Genomic DNA, 17,701 nt, shown 5'->3' with positions numbered 1-17,701 from the left:
GCTGAGTAAACGGTAGCGGAATTTTTTAAATATTTATTTGCTTTTTCTTTTTTGAGCATTGACAGGGTTGGCTTGTCACAAAAGAACAGAAATGATGATAGACAGGACCTACAATATAATAGTAGGGACATCAAACATTCATCAAAGGGTCACAGGATAAAGCAGCACATAAAAACACATCCTCATGCGCAAACTTAACCGCAACAACCGACCACATGAAGCTCGTATAATAAGGATATGGTTATGATTACATAAGGTTTGTGTTACACGGTATTTGCTGATGGAGGTCTGGGTAAAACACAAAAAAAAAAGTGACAAGATATGCAAAAAGACAAACCCCCCCCAAAAGTATACAAGAATGAGGCAGCTCAGAAACTGAAGGGAAATTTACTGAAAAATGCAGCACTTCAAATGAAACCTCAGGTCTGGCGAGTGTGGTTTGACATTCTGTAAACGTGACGTCATTTAGGTCGCCTGTTGAAGCTGAACGGAACTCTAAACTGACAATGTTCACAGACATGACGGGTGAAAGAATATTCTTAACTGCAGTCAAGACAAACATATTGCAAAATCTTCCTTCAGTATCTGAAAGCTAACATGACTGTGCAAACAGTCATTTTTAGAGAAAGTCTTGAGAACCAAGTCTGCATACCAGGTTTGGCCCCAAACCGTGCTCTGAGACCACAGGTATCCCTACTTTACAGACACGCACTGTTGCATTTACAAAAATAAACTACCATATTCTGAGAATGAATCTGTTACTGTTTCCGAAGAGCTTTTAAGACAGAAAACTCCTTTGAGCATTGCCACGCAATGCAGTACTTCTGAAAGCAGTACTTACAATGGCAAAACTAGTAATGGTAGGAATGATAATATGGAAAACCTGGAAAAAGTCCCAGACAAAGTTTGTTTTGTACTAAAAACCTGTCTTCACTTTGGAGGTGGAAACATCTACAGCACTTGAGCTATTTTCAATATCTGCACTGACCATATGGCTTTCGGTACAACTGCAAATAAACATCACTAGTGAAAGAGCCAATGAAACACAGCAGCTACTATAAAGGCTTCTGCTCAGGCATAAAATATTGATAATAAAACAAAGTTTAATTACAGACTCACCACTTCCTTGGCCCCTGCCGCTCTGAATAGGACAGGAAGCTGGGCTGACTGTAGCTGAGCTCTGAGTGCAGCAGAATCATTCTGAGAGATCTAAAAAACTACGCTATGCACGTCATCCTACATGTGCAACACAACTACACCAATGCTTTTCAACTGTTTTGACTACACGGCCCTGTATTTTCAAAGACATATTCAGAAGCACACCATAGGCTAAATATGTCTTCTGGTACTTGTGCTGTGATGATATAGAGAAAGCTGTTTGTTTTTAACCTTTTTATTAATATAAAAATAGAAATGTCATTAGGTTAAAATAATTATTTTGGGATTGCAAAAGTTTTAAGCACTATATGGAAGAACCTTAATTGGGCTACAGGTGTTTTCAGAGTTTTGCGCATGCGCAAACTTTAAATTTGTATGCACATTTAGATAAATTTGTAAATGCATTGCATTGCACTTTATTTTGGTACGTTCTGTATAAGACGCCACAAAACCAGAATGCTTACATTGTCTTACATTGTGCTTACAATTCACATATAAGCAATCTTTAAAGCATGTCAATTTTTCAGTTCTCCACAGAGTATTGTCGATAAAAAATATATTTCTAAAAACAAAAAATGTAAGTTTAATTTCAAACGGGTTTTTAAATCTCTTAGTGTCAATCAAATTGAATTATCCGATTTTTAAATAACAAGCCAATGAGCGGTGAGCTTTGCTACCGGAGCGCACAAAAGATAGATGCATGTTAGTGCTCACGTGTGCGCGAGTTTCACTTCATCTGCAGCAGCAAAACATAAAAGTGAATCTTATATGGGGGTTGTGATGTTTAGCAGCGGAAACCTTAAAAGCTTTAAATGCGTCACGATATCAAAGATGAATTATTTTCAGACTTACGCACTGATATGTGAAAGCAAGTCATCATGTGAGTTTCATGCGTCAAACATTTAGAACCTGAAACACGAGCGCGGACCACAGTTTGACCTGAACTTATTTACGTTGTCAAAAAGGTGCATGCATAATATTAAAAGATATTAATAAAAATAATAAATGTCATGCCTGTATGAGGGAAGCATATGCATGAGGCAAACAGGGCTGTTTTGTGTTGACAGAGTGTTAATTGTGATAGCAGGTGCTAAAAACGTTAAGTGTGAGAGAGAGCATTTTAGCGTCTTGACCTCAGTGAAAGGAATTCAAGAAATTCTCAAGGCTTTACTGTGAAGTCCAGCAGTTTAACACATCCCAACCATATGCACACACCCTTAAGTTTTTGAGTTGCACCACCATGTCCAGTGGAAACATATACAGGGGAATTTTAAAAACAGATTCTTTAAAAGAGGATGCAACTGTTCCTGTTTTGTATAGACATGGGACAAGTTCCCTGTGTTACTGTTTTTCATAGATATGCAAATGCTTTATCAATTTTTGACAGAAAAGTCACTTATAAATCCATGCACTATGCAAAACACTAGTTAAAATCTAGTCTAGTAAGGCGATACTGACCTGCATGTTTGATGCAATTGTTTGGACACGGAAAGCAAGTGGCAACTTGTTCTGTTTACAGTCACAGGGTCCACTGCCTTAATTGATGACTGTCAGCAATGTGATATCTGACTAATTTGAACTCAGAGTTGTGAACAAAGACTTCTTTATTTAAGCCCTCATGTCGCCTGATTACCCTTTAATATATATCCTGGCATGTGATGCATTCTGTAGCAGTGCTTTGAGCACCTGCAGGTTTCTGCAAAGTAGCCACAAATGAATTTGCAATAGCCTGTAAACATGCTTTCAAACATTGATTTTTTCTTGTAGCTTGCTGCCATTTACTCTTGCATTATATGAAAAAGAACTATTTTCATTCAAGAGATACCTGCTTTCTGTATTCCTGAGGTAGCCTAAATGTTTTATTAAAGAGAAATGAAAAGCCCTCCTTACTTTGGAGACATCCGCTCCTGCCGTGCTTTTTAGAAGCAGTGAAGAAAAAAGTCCCACTCACCAAATTTTAGTCCGCTCCTGGAGGTATCGTTCACATGCACTTACGACTGTCTCTATTCTCACATGAGCTCCTTTGTCAACCTTCCTGGCAGAATGGGAACTTCCTGGCTGTCTTAACCCCTGTGTGCGTTTGACAGGGCCGTGATGTGAATGTCTCATTGGCTGACGTTCCACATGAAATCTGACACCTGCACGAGTTGCACCTACACCGTGCTGACTGTAAAAGAGTGGATTTGTACAGAGTGTGTTATTGACATTTATGGAGGGGCCTTTTTCTGTAACATATATCAGTTCGAACTAGTTCTCTCAGCATTTTCGCATGAATGATTTATATAGGATAGTTGTAAATGCTGGGGGGAAAGATTCCATGAATCTCAAATGAATATGAATTGATGTTTCAGGAGTGTTGTACTTTTGGTATGAATTACATGTTTGACAAGAACTGGGACTGACTGGACCCCTCAGGTGTTGAATATAATGATGAATATCACAATGAGTTGCCTCTATATCTTTCATCTGCTCATCATAATTTTAAGGGAACCAGCCTCTTTTCTGTCCTTATACAGTGTTTAGTGGTTTTATTGTACTGTATTCGTTTGCACAATAACGAACAATATGAAGCACACTTCTTCACTGACTTTTGAATACGTATGTTTTAAAATATTCAGCTTTTTTACAAAATATAAAACTTGTCACACAAATTAAAACATTGCCTATTTTTTCTTAGCATGATGTCTCTAGAGTGTTTTCACAACACATCATCAATCGGCCATATTGGCGGCACTGAATATAAACAATGCTGCTGAAAATGGTCAATGGTCATGTTTTGGGCTGTACTAATCGGTCAGACCAGAAAAAACATTTGGAGTACTACAGACTGCCAAAAGTTATAACAAACCTAATTAACTTTAGATGTCAAAATATTTCACCCTTTCTTGCTTACTAAGTCCTTCTCTATATGATTTAGCAGCGTCCACACCGTGTTTTTTTCCATGGTTTAGACAGCATAAATCAGCAAAACAATGTATTGCACATTAACATGCAATCTATGATGTTGTTTACATCCAAGAATCGCCGATATGGCCGCGCATCCGGGTTATTGACCAAACCGTAAATGCAAACCCACTATACAGCATAAAGTTGCCGTTTTTTTATCAGTATTTAGCAAATGTTTTTCAGTAGTTACTCTAAATTATATTAAATACGTAGCGGGTTACATTGTGAAAGTCGTAAAAACCGAATGTTCAGTCTCACTCGGAAATGACTGACTCTTTTGAATCGATTCAGTTCAGTGAATTGGAATCTGAGCTTGAGTCATCTGGAGCGGTTCCAGCCTAAATGATTCACTCACTCAACTGATTAGTTTCATAGGTGGTAGGGATTTTTATTCATCTCAGCGACTCAAATCTTTTGAATCCTTTGACACTTTCAGCAGCACGCTAAATTACGCCAGTAGGTGGCTGCAAGCCTTTGCATGTTTGAGTGAGTCATTCACTCATTCTAAAACTAAAGTCACAGAAAAACAAGCCTCCAATTATCCGTTATTAAAATAAACGTATCTACAAAAAGAGTGTTTAAGCATCATGACTATTTCCCACAATTGTCAACAAAACACATCTATTAGTTATTCTTCTATTTTGTAAACTTTCAGCAAACAATAGACATGGTTTCAGCTAGGACAATGGCCTAAATAAAATCATTAGCTAATCGTTTTTAGTTTAATATGGTCACACACATTCATACTCCTTCCACAACTTATTGTAACATACTGAAAAAAATACTGTAACACATATCTCAACCAGTAAGTAACGTTATCCACATCGTCCTTCACGATCTTGTCCAATGGCACTCCAAGTTTCGTTCACTTAAAAGATTTGATTCGCTTGCGAACAAAACACTACATTCTTCAGAACTTGTGCTGATTGCGATAGTCGAGATCGTTTAGTACTGTTTAGTTGAGTTTTTACCACTGTAAATGGAAAGAAGAAACTAAACGAAACGCCCGCGCTAAAGGCTTTGGTTTGGCACGGTTTTTCCAGACCGTCCTCGTCCATTACTACTAGGCAAATTAGCCCTCACAGTTCACCAAACCATGTCTCAAGACAGTGAGTCACCATGGCCATTTCTTATCAGGAGCTTCTGAGGCTTCTTAGAAACGTGGTTGAAATATATGAACTGGCCAAATCTGAAAAGTAAGTTACCTACTTTTAAACTCTTGTTTATTTATATAAGACTTAAAATTGTGCGGTTTGATCCAAAATATAGTAATATTGTGAAATATTTTAACTGTTTAAAACAACTGCTTTCTATTTGAATATGTTTTAAAATGTAATTTATTCCTCTGATCAAAACTAAATTTCAGCATCATTACTTCAGTCTGTAACATGATCCTTCAGAAATCATTCTAATATGCTGATTTGCTGTTGAAGAAACATTTATTATTTTTATTATTATCAATATTTAATACATTTAATACACAAGCATTTATCTGAAATAAAAAGCTTTTGTAACATTATATACTATACCATTCAAAAGCTTGGAATCAGTATAACTTTTATTTTTTATTTTTTTAATTTTTGGGAAAGAAATGATAGAAATTAATACTTTTTTTGTAGCAAGGATGCTTTAAATTAATCAAAAGTGATGCTAAATACATTTATAATGTTACAAAAGATTTCAGATAAATGCTGTTCTCCTAAACTTTCTATTCGTCAAAGAAACCTGAACCAATTTTACTCACCTGTTTTCAGCATAATAATAATAATAATAAATTTATTTTGAGCAGAAAATAAGAATATTAGAATGATTTCTGAAAGATCATGAGACTGGAGTAATGATGCTAAAAATTCAGCTTTGAAATCACACAAATAAATTAAATTTTAAAATATATTTATATATAAACCAGTCATTTTAAATAGTAAAAATATTTCACAGTTTTACAATTTTTGCTGTATTTTGGATCCAAAAAATGCAGGCTTAGTGAGCAGAAGAGACTTTTTTTGAAAGCATTAAACATTTTACTGTTCAACAACTTTTGACTGGTAGTGTATGTCATATATCGGGCTTCAGAGTGTTAAATAAGGGTCACAACTAAAAGTAATTTGAACCTGTGAATGCTTTTTATGTATGTCAGGTGTTCGTTTGATTTATCGATTGATTTCATGACTTTTGGCTATCAACAAATGGGTTAAGGGTTGAATTAGTCACATATAATCCACCTAAACTAAAGGAACAATCGTCATGTCCTTCAAATGTATAGTCAAGCCTTAACTTGCCCAGCCAACTCCCATTATAACATATGCATGGACACAATGTCTAAGCAAATGACTCTTCTGAATCAGATCTTCCGAAAGTTTTCAGTGGATACGTGGCTGCTGTGTAAAGGGTTAGTTCACCCAAAAATGACAGTTTCCCATCATTTCTTTACCCTCAGGCCTTCCAAACCTCGATGGATGACTTATTGCAGTACAACACCAAAGGAGAGGTGGACCAGAAGCTGTCAAGCTTCAAAAGGATCGTTAAAGCAGTTTGTATGTCACATGCATTATATTTCAAGTCACTATTAAAGGAGAAGTCCACTTCCACAACAAAGATTCACATATAATGTACTCACCCCCTTGTCATCCAAGATGTTCATGTCTTTCTTTCGTCAGTCGTAAAGAAATTATGTTTTTTGAGGAAAATATTTCAGTATTTTTCTCCATATAATGGACTGATATGGACTGATATTTTGAACTATTAAAATGCAGTTTAAATGTGGCTTCAAACGATCCCAAATGTGGTTTTAAATGATCCCAGCCAAGAAAGAAGAGTTTTATCTAGCGTAAAAAAAAACCCTCCCATCTCATGTTCTCCCTCAACTTCGAAATCGTCCTATATCGCTGTTTTACCTTTTTTGTTAAGGGTGCTTGATCTTCTTTGCAATGTTCACTTTGCAAAGACTGGGTTGGTACTTCTGCAGCGATGTAGGATTATTTTGAAATGATTTTTAAAGTTGAGGGAGAAAATACGATTGGAGTTTTTCGACATACCCTAACTGTCTTGAGGCAGAATACACAGAGTTCAGGGAGAGGAAGGCAAGATGAGCGTTTGAGATTAAAAAGTATTTAAATTGTATTTTTTTTTAATAAAAATAACAGATTGTTTCGCTAGATAAGACCCTTCTTCCTCAGCTGGGATCGTTTACAACCGCATTTGGGATCGTTTAAAGCCGCATTTAAGCTGCATTTTGGAAGTTCAAAATCAGGGCACCATATCAGTCCATTATGTGGGGCAAAATGCAGAAATGTTTTCCTCAAAAAACATAATTTCTTTACGACTGAAGAAAGAAAGACATGAACATCTTGGATGACAAGGGGGTAAGTACATTATATGCGAATCTTCATTTTGGAAGTGGACTTCTCCTTTAAAAGAGTAAACCTCTCCTTTTGTCTTCCTTGGAAAAAGGTTTTGAAAGACATAAGGATGAGTAAATGTTGACAGAACTATTCCTGAAAAGGTTTCTTTTTAACGAAAATCTCTTTGTGTGCTTTGAGAATATGTGATCCTTCAAGGTTTGTGTATTTGTTTGCCTGGTTCCTTGACGCCATGATATGATCTTGTTTTGAGTATCGGTCATGCATCTGACTCACTCGCGTCTCTCTCTCTTCTAGTTGGTTGACGAAGGATTGCTGAAGACCTGTAGGCAAAGGTGTTGCTCCTCAGCTACTTTACAGTGCCAAAATAACACTTACCCGGAGGGCTCCACCCGTGCCCTTTCTAACGGATTTTCCAGCTGAAGTCAGCAAAGGAACGACTGGTTCTGCTGGCATTCATACAGCTGTTGAGAAGCTAAAGAACCAGTTATGGTAGGCCCACACTTGTTTTCAAATGTGGCTTTACGAAATGTATTGTTATTCGTCACTCTTGGATACATGACTTAAGCCTCTGTGAGTCACAGGTGATCTGATAAACAGTTAGTTTGAAAAGGTACTTGGCACTGTTTAGGAATTTTGAAGAAAGGAAGAATATAAAGGAACTACATGAGATCTTTGCTGTATTCTCAAAAGAGTTTTGGAATTTATTATAATTTTTTTTTGTTTGTTTGTTTTTTTTAAACAAACAGATTGTTCGACATTGTTTCCAAGTCCACGGATATCCCACTTTTCATGTGCACGGCTTGAAGCGACCCCAATAACGTGATTTTTTTTTTTTTTCACGTTTAAGTCTCTTATGCTCACAAAGTCTTTATTTATAAATGAATAGATTATTATTAAATCTATTTAGTTTTTAGTGTCACATGATCTTTCAAAAATATTTCTAATATGCTGATTTGGTGCTCAAGAAACATTTTGTATTATCAGTGTTAAAAACAGTTGTGTTGTTTAATATTTTTGTGAAAAAAGATACATTTTTTCATTTTTTTTAATGAACAGGCAATTCAAAACAACAGTGTTTTTGTAAATTAAAAATATTTTATACATCCTGGCTGAATAGAAGTATTATTTAAAAAAAAGAAAAACAAAAAATTTACCCCAAACTTTTGAAATGTAGTGTGTGTGTGTGTGTGTGTGTGTGTGTGTGTATATATATATATATATATATTTTTTTTTTTTTTAAATACTTTAATCTTTTATTAAAATGATATCTACATGCTCAAGAAAGTATTTATCAATGCTACAAATATTGTGACAATTTTATCTTATGATTTTTAACAATATTTTGTTTTTCATGATTGCAAACTATGTGAAATTGTACACTACCAGTCAAAAGGTTTTGAACAGTAAGATTTTTAATGTTTTTTTAAAGAAATTTCTTCTGCTTACCAAGCCTACATTTATTTGATCCCAAGTACAGCAACAGTAAAATTTTGAAAAATGTTAAATATTTAAAATAAATGTTTTCTATTTGAATATATTTTAAAATGTAATCTATTGCCATGATTTCAAAGCTGAATTTTTAGCATCATTTCTCCATTTTTTTTCAGGTTTTTTTTTGATAAATAGAAAGTTCAGAAGAACAGCATTTATCTGAAATAGAAATCTTTTGTAACATTTTGAATGTCTATATCATTACTTTTGATCAATTTAAAGCATGATAAAAGTATTAATTCTATCATTTATTTTCCAAAATTAAAAGAAAAAGATTCCAAGCTTTTGAATGCTATAGTGTATAATGTTTTTTTTTTTTTTAATTTCAGATAAATGCTGATCTTTGGATCTTTTTATTCATCAAAGAATCCTGAAACAAATCTACTCAACTGTCTTAAATACTGATGATAATAGTAATAACAATAATGAAGACTGGAGTAATGATACTGAAAATGTACGTTTGATCACAGGAATAAATTACATTTGAAAATAGATTCAAATGGAAAGCAGTTATTTTAAATAGTAAAAATATTTCAGAATTGTACTGTTTTTGCTGTACTTCAGAGGCTTGGTGAGCAGAAGAGTGTTCTTTAAAAACAATTAAAAATCTTACTGTTCAAAAACTTTTGACTGGTAGTGTACTGTATATGACATTATGTTTGTATACTGTATATGTTATGACTTTTATTCTCTCTTTTTTTATTTTTTTTTTATTTTAGTATATCATATTCTTTTTTATTTTAGCTTAAGCTTACATGACAGTTTTCTTGTGTTGGATTTTTTTTTCCTGTGCTTCCATATTCAATTGAAACAGAAAGTAGCTTTTAGCTTTTGTTACAGCCAATAATGATTATGTGCTGTTTGGTATTGCTAGTCAGAGTCAGGTGGCATTAGTCATGACTCGTTCTCAAACTGCGTTTGACTGGTCACAGAACCATTTGGTGCAGGATGTCCAAGGAGTGCAATAGCATGACCTCAAAACAGACATGCACAAAAAGCCAGATGGCTCAAGATAACTATGAACCTTCTGTGCAAACGTGCTAGTCTTCGTAGAACCCACATTGTAGCTTTGATGGACTGATATGGTGTCAAGCAGTTGTTTTGAGAATGATCAGGATCTGAAACTGTCTTGTCAGTGAAGACTCTTCACACTCTATTACCCAAAGACCACATAACCATTCAAGAGGGCAGAGGGGTGTTGTCTGGAAAAGTTACCGCCGTCGCCACAGACAGAAATGAACTCTATTGTGTGTGGGACGGTGAGCCAATGGGGGCGGCTTGTTTTGCAAAGGTTGCATCATAACTAGCAGGTTCCAGCGAAAATGGCTTCAGTACGTGTTGTATGTTCAAGTACACAAAGGTTTGCAGGGTCAGTGCGTTCAAAAGCAGAGTTGAAAAACAGGTCACATATTTCCATGATGCCTTGACTGAGCCTTAGGTGATCCGCACAGGTAGATGCACTGACATTCAGATATTAAAGCGCTTCATTAAACAATTAGTTCACAGTTAGAGACAAAAGTATGAACAACAGCCTGAGGCATTTCAACAGAGGGAAGCATGAAGCATGTTTAACCAAAAAAATTGAGTAAATATTTCCCAAATGTAAAATATTAAATGCATTATGCTTCTGAATACACATGCTAATGTTGTACTAAAATTAGTACGCATGCAGTTATTATTTGTATATGAAAATCAGCAGGCAGGTTCTTGTGTCAGGTATAGGGTTACAATATGAGTGAAATATGGCACCTTATCCAACCTGATCTAACCAGGTGAACGGCCAGAGGAGGTTTGTACTAGTCATAGTTAGAGGGCATGTTTGCAATTCTAATCATCTCCAGCCTGAACCTGTGTGTTTCAGCTTGCCTCACTATGTAAATGTGCAGGCTGGATATACATAGTCATTGTTTTTTACAGATTTTGAAGATGGACGATACTAATAATATTTGAAATATCAGTTATAGTTTATTCAATCAATTTTTAATATAAGATTTGCTATTTTCTAATCAAAACATGTGACTCAAAAGCTTCATGTTCTAATTTGATATCTGTTTTGTCTTCTTTAGCAAATGTTCTGCTGCTACCTGTGGCCTCTGTGGGAAGTGCAGCTGTGATGTAAGAGATAATCTGAAGGGTTGAACTAGTCAGCTGTTTTTCATTTTCACTTCTGAAATAAGTGTAATAAGATGTGCATGTTATAAATATGTCTTTAAAAGTCTTAATTTGCCCTTCCAACAGGTCTTAAATCAGAACAGAATGCAACATCATAAATTCAATTCTTAAAGTAATGCCATTAAATGTTGAATGCACTGCCAATAAATAAATAAATAAATAAATAAATATTGTCAGTATTTTTATTTTATTTTCCAATACAAATACCTAAACATCCTTAAATCAAGATACATTTACTTGAGATGCAAACTGAACATACACTACCAGTCTTACACTTAACCTGTTTGTTGACAGCCAAAAGTCATAAAATAAATCGATCAATCAAATGAACACCTGACATTAATAAAAAGCATTTTCATTTAAATTACTTTCAGTTGTGACCCTTATTTAACACTCTGACGCCTGACAGATGATATACACCACCAGTCAAAAGTTTTTGAACAGTAAGATATTTAGTGGTCTTTTGTTCACCAAGGCTGCATTTATTTGATCCAAAGTACAGCAAAAACAGTAAAAATGTGAAATATTTTTGCTATTTAAAATAACTGATTTCTATTTTAATATATTTTAAAATGTAATTTATTTATGTGATTTCAAAGCTGAATTTTTAGCATCATTACTCCAGTCGCATGATCCTTCAGAAATCATTCTAATATTCTGATTTGCTGCTCAAAAAACCTTTATTATTATCATTATGTTAAAAGCAGCTGAGTAAAACTGTTTTTTTTAGATTTCTTTGATTAATAGAAAATTCAGAAAAACAGCTTTTATCTGAAACAGAAATCTTTTGTAACATTATAAATGCCTTTATCATCACTTATTATCAATTTAAAGCATCCTTGCTAAATAAAAGTATTAATTTTTATAATTTCTCTCCCAAAAAACAAAACAAAACAAACAATTATACTTAGGATATTATAATTATCCAAGCTTTTGAATAGTATAGTAGTGTATAATGTTACAAAAGCTTTTTATTTCAGATAAATGCTGATCTTTCAAGCTTTCTTTTTTGCTTTAGAGCAAATCAGCATATTAGAACAATTTCAGCATATTAGAATAAGGATCATGTGACACTGAAGACTGGAGTATTGTGAAAATAGAGCTGTGATCACAATATTAAATTAAGTTTTAAAATATATTCAAATAGAAATCAGTAAATTAAATGTTTATGCTTAAAACACAAAGAAAAATCTATTAGTAGTGTTTGAAAACTTGTTTTCCCTTTGAATTAAGTTTGGGGGATATTTGTACATGTTTTAATCATAAACTCACTATTCATAAAATAGACTTCTTATTTGATATAATTTTGCATCTCAGCTAAATAAATCTTATTTAAGAATCTTTAGATATTTGCATTGGAAAACAAGACAAAAATACAGATGAGGAACATCACTTTTTTGCAGTGTGATCAGAAGCTACATTAAAAGTTATTTACATACACTGTAAGAATTTTTTTTTTTTAAGTTGGAATTAAAACAAAGATTATTGCAATATTTTTTGGTAAAATTAATTAAAAAGTAATGGAGATCTGTTGGAAAATGTATTTTGAAACTTTTTAAGTTTTGTTAATACAAGACATTTACCCTGTCTTAAAAAGGGCTTAAAAAAATCTTAATTTTACTTTCATAAACATTGAAATTATTATAAACCCTATTAATGGTTGATCAGTGTGTCTTGAATTTTGACATCTACCGAATCTGACTAGTTTCAGTCATGTGGTAGATGAATTTCCATGCAATAAACTATGTTTTGCTTCAAGACATCAACACTTTCTTTTCTCTTCTAAAAGTTTATTAGCCTTTTTATTGTGCTATCTAACCATGCATGATACATAGTTACATTTTTTTTTAGTTAGCATTGATTATTCCCCTGCTGTCTGTGCCCCATCACACTCTTTGACATCATTTTAGGTCACGACCAACCAGTCTAGAACTGCTATTTATCATATAGTGAGTTAAATGTCCAGTCCTGGGTTTTGGACAAATGATACTGGTGAAGATACTGTGTTTGTATTAGCTCTATGCGGTTAAAAAGATAAACAAGATATCATCAGTCTTATTTTGGCCTACTATGGAGCACATCATTCTCCTTTGCATGGAATGACAAGACTTTTTTTCTGTCCTTATTCATATTCATGCAACCCGCAGCAGGTTTGATGCATTAATTGCACCATATTGAGCTATTTATGCATGGCATATTGCCAAATGAAACCATGTCAAAGGAAGCCACTATGGGATGTGCTATAAGATGATATTGATGGCACTAGTGCAGAGTAAATGCTGCTAAGCTGTGAGTTTGGGCTATTCGTATTCAGATCTGAGCCCTGGCGGCTTTGTGCAATGCATTCTTAATGCACCAGCGTTATTGACCGACAAGTATTTAGATTAGCAATTTCATCTTGGCATCTATTTGCTATGCACAGACCAGCCAATAGGGCCTAAGTGGAGTTGGATATATCATCACTAGATGGCAGTGTCACACCATGTATAAGCTGTGAGTGGAAAATACTAAGTATTCATTGTGATTATTAATATATAAAACTGTTTTAACTTTATTTACATTGGTTGGTTTTTATTTACAGGTTTTAAAGATGCATTTAAATAGCCTAACTGTATGTTTACTGTACTTTGCTGTATTTTGTGTCTTTTAAGTTGCCTTATTGCACATTCTTTGTGTACTGACCAATATTTGTTATTCTTTTTCTCTTTATTCAGATGCTCACTGGACATACACAGAGATTTACTCATTAAGAACAATACGTTTGCATCTTGCAACTGGTTCTCAGCTCTGATCAACAATATACAATTTCCCAACACATATGATAATTAGTAATAATGTGCTTTACTCACTCACCCACTGATCCTTCCACTGATATCAAATTGTGGTGAACCCAGCACCGTTGACTAGTCATTGCATTCAGTTTGTGTGCATGTGTGCAGAAAGGTCAGAAAATGCAGCTTTTCCTGGAGGCCGATAGTGCTGCGTGTGAAGATGCACTTGAATGTTGAACCTACAGGAAGTGGTAAGCACACGGAAATAGTACGTTTCTGCACTGCCTTCTGCAAACGCCTTAATTTTAACTATGAGAATTGACATAGAATTAAATATTACAGTAGCTAAACAACTAAAAAAAAACTTTGAATTTTTTATCAAATATTTCTGGATTTTATCATTTTAAATAAACAGTATATACAATCTAAAAAATGCTGGGTTAAAAAACAACCCAACTTGGGTTATTTGGCAACCCAGCACTGGGTAAATATTGGACAGAACACATGCTGGGATATTTTATAATTTTAAGCCAGCAATATAGTAATTTTTAAATAATTGTTGACTTAAAACAACCCAGCATGTTGGGTAAAAATATTTAACCCAACCAGCTAGGGCAAAAAAATAACCCAGCATGTGTTCTGTCCAATATTTACCCAGCGCTGGGTTGCCAAATGACCCAGCATTTTTAGAGTGTAGTTTTGTGTTAAGTACTTTTCGGGTAATGGTAATAAAAATGGTTCTTTTTAAGTTTTATGTAAAGCCCTGCTGTGTTACCTGTCAGAAGATTAGAGATCCTTCAGATACAGAGGTGAAATTGAGGTGAACCAGCTTTTAAAAAAATCTATATCAATACTGCTGTTTAAAAGTTTGGGGTCAGTTTTTTATTTTAAGTAATTTCATTCAGCAAGCATCCATTAAATGTATAAAAAGTGAGACTAAATGTAATTATTATGTTTCAAAAAATGTTTCAAATAAATTCTGATCTTTTGAACTTTCTATTCAATTAAAAAATTCTATCAAGTATAGCTTTCATTAGAAGTATCATTATTACCATAAAAATATTAAGCAGCACAATTGTTTTCAGCATTAATAATACGAAATGTTTTTGGAGATACAGTAAATCAGCATACTGGGATGATTTCTGAAAGATTATGACACAGAAGACCGAAAATTCAGCTTTTTGCAACCTTGGTGAGCATAAAATACATTTCCTTCACATTAAAGATCTTTTACAACTTTTAAATAGTTTAAGTAACTATTAACTAATAGAGTTTTGAGAAGTTTACAATGCCCACCTGATTTTTATTTTTATTTCATTTTTCGTCACACTTTGTTTTAAGGACTTACTCTTGGTTTTCTCTGAATTTTGCCTCAATAAACTCCTGATTCGCTGCTTATTAGTAGTTATTACTAAGTATTTGTTAAGTTTAGGTATTGGGTAGGATTAGGGATGTGGAAATGTGATTTTAAGTACTAATAAACAGGCAATATGGTAATAATTAGCATTCTAATAACCAACTAGCTAATAGTGAGAATTGGTCCCTATACAAAAGTGTTACCTAATTTTCTTCCAGAGAATGATATGTTACTACAGCTCATCTCCAAAATTTTTGTTCATCATAGTATTTTTTTTTTTTTCACTGTTGTTATTAGTGTTGTCACGATACCAAAATTTTGACTTCGATACGATACCCGGAACCTAGATGCAAGTAACAAACTAAAGGACAACTACAATAAAACAAAGACACAAATTAAGGACCAGCAGACTGAAAGACAGCTTCATCCATCAAGCTGTCAGGAAGCTCAACTCTCTTCCGGCTCTGCCCCCACTCCCCTCTTCCTCCCCATGCACTTTTTGAACTCTGACACATACATGCAAACACACACTCACAGACCTGCACCAGTCACTTTGTGCAGTATTGTGCAGTCTGCCAGCTACCTCATTCCTACCTCTCTGTCAGTTATAAGACTGCTCTCTGTCACTTTATCATATTTATAAGCTTCACTGCACTGTACTGTTGCATTTGCACTACTCTGTTTGGTTTTGCACATGTGCCCTTACTTGTATATTGTTGTTGTTGTTGTTGTTGTGGTGTTATTATTACATGTAAATTTTTGTATATATCTGTACTTACCTTTTGTATTTAATATTATTTAATATTATCTGTTTGCACCTAGGGTCTGAGAGTAACGTAATTTCAATTCTCTGTATGTCCTGTACATGTGGCAGAATTGACAATAAAGCTGACTTTGACTTTTGACTTTGACTTAAAGGGCCCTATGAAATCTGTTTTATTTTTAACTAAATTCCATTTTAATTTTTCTAGACTCTATTTTAATGGTTACATTAAAAAAAGATTTATCAAAAAGCATGTCTAATTAATTGAAATCATGAAACTTAATTTAACAGCAGTTTATTAAAAGTTTAACAAAACTTACGTTTTTTACGGCCCTATGAAATACATTTTATTATTTTTCTCAAAGTTTTGTTTGTGAGTCTCTGTTTTCCATTAATTTTCTGGATTCTATTTTAATCGTTTTATTACATTTTAATAATTAAAAGCATGTCTAATGAATTTATAAAGGAAAATTAGATTTAAGAAAGAATTAATTTATTATAGGCTATTTATTTATTTATTTATTTTTTCAGAAATACTGTGTTGTGTGTTTACAATTTTCTTGTAAATAAATTCAGGTAAATATTTTTTTCTGGTAAATATTCCTTAAACATTGTTTAATAATATTTTTATTAGTAGTAGTAGTACTGTCTTTACATTAAGTAATATATTAATATATTTCTGACTCTCAAGTTAAAATGAACTTTTATTTAGACGGGTTGCTGTAAAGACCTTTAGGGTCTTCATTATATGACCATAGTTTTCCGCAAAAAAAAAAAAAAAAAATGCTCATGAAGTGACTCTCAGAGAAGTTCTAGCGATTATGTGTTCATGTAGTCATATATTGAGGCGGCAGAGGATGAAAACACCGCGAGCGTAGAAATACGGCTTTTATTAAAATGAATTCTGTAAATACTGGTACTAGTAAAATGCGTAACTGTACCGTTTTTAAAAGCAGGGTATCGCGATACTTTTTTAAGTACCGGTATATCCCGCAGCACTAGTTGTTATAAAAAGGAACTGAAACAATTAAATTAATAAACAGTGCACCAGGAGAATATAACCATGATTTATTTTTTCATCAGATCTCTTTAAAGGAAGGTGCAGTAACTTGGAAAAGGAAAAGGAGAAGAAAGTCCACCACTTGTTGCATGGCTAGGAAGCTCATTTTCTCACTTTTGACTGCAATACTTTCGCAGAAAAAGCAGCAGAGTGCATTACAAATGTTGCACACTGCAACACAAGCAAGTGGATGCTTCAGAGGATACTTTATCGTTAAATCGTGGGTGCTGCTGTCCTCTTGAGCTCGGCATAATGCTTTATTCACCACATGCTTCGCCATGCTTGATCTGCAAATGGGGGGTGAGATGTACAGTGATGTTCATTCCATTGTTCTTCTGGTCTCATGGGAGTGCACTGTCAATGAACAGAAAGCACAATGAACTAATGTGTTAACTGTCTATTTCCCCTCCTTCAGTCTATCTTTGTGTGGTGTGTTTTGTTAATCTTGCTCTCGTATCGTAAATCTCTGGCATAACAGCTCTGGGAATATCTTTTCACACGGCATCAATAACTGGGCAGGAAGTTTCATGGTTACAATATTGACGTAGCCGCTTGTGTGCTCTGATAATAGCATTTGTAAGGTTTGAGGCCTTTCTGCTGCTCAAAACCCACGTGGATTGT

The 17,701-nt window shown here is 34.0% G+C and overlaps 2 protein-coding genes across 4 annotated transcripts in view; one reads left to right on the top strand and one right to left on the bottom strand.

The window, feature by feature from the left end:
* si:dkey-262k9.2 (uncharacterized) overlaps positions 1-14,120 on the bottom strand; it is a 34,802-nt gene extending 20,682 nt beyond the window's left edge. Inside the window, exons 1-2 of one of the 3 annotated variants that reach the window (XM_051129288.1) lie at positions 13,983-14,120; positions 3,110-3,325 (exon numbers count right to left, since the gene is read on the bottom strand). The gene's annotated coding sequence lies outside the window, so the exon portion shown is untranslated. Of the gene's footprint in view, positions 1-1,119; positions 1,250-3,109; positions 3,326-13,982 lie in introns of those variants that run through there. The other 2 variants (XM_051129290.1, XM_051129289.1) reach the window with 2 other exon arrangements.
* A 3,238-nt stretch (positions 14,121-17,358) lies between these two features.
* The window catches only part of LOC127176940 (IgGFc-binding protein), a 39,417-nt gene continuing 39,074 nt past the window's right edge, over positions 17,359-17,701 (top strand). The window contains exon 1 of the mRNA XM_051128789.1: positions 17,359-17,380. Coding sequence (XP_050984746.1) covers positions 17,359-17,380 — 22 coding nt within the window. The remainder of the gene's footprint in view (positions 17,381-17,701) is intronic.

Source organism: Labeo rohita, chromosome 15, assembly GCF_022985175.1.
Source record: "Labeo rohita strain BAU-BD-2019 chromosome 15, IGBB_LRoh.1.0, whole genome shotgun sequence".
Taxonomy (NCBI): Eukaryota; Metazoa; Chordata; class Actinopteri; order Cypriniformes; family Cyprinidae; genus Labeo; species Labeo rohita.
This window is presented reverse-complemented; position numbering and strand designations above follow the sequence as displayed.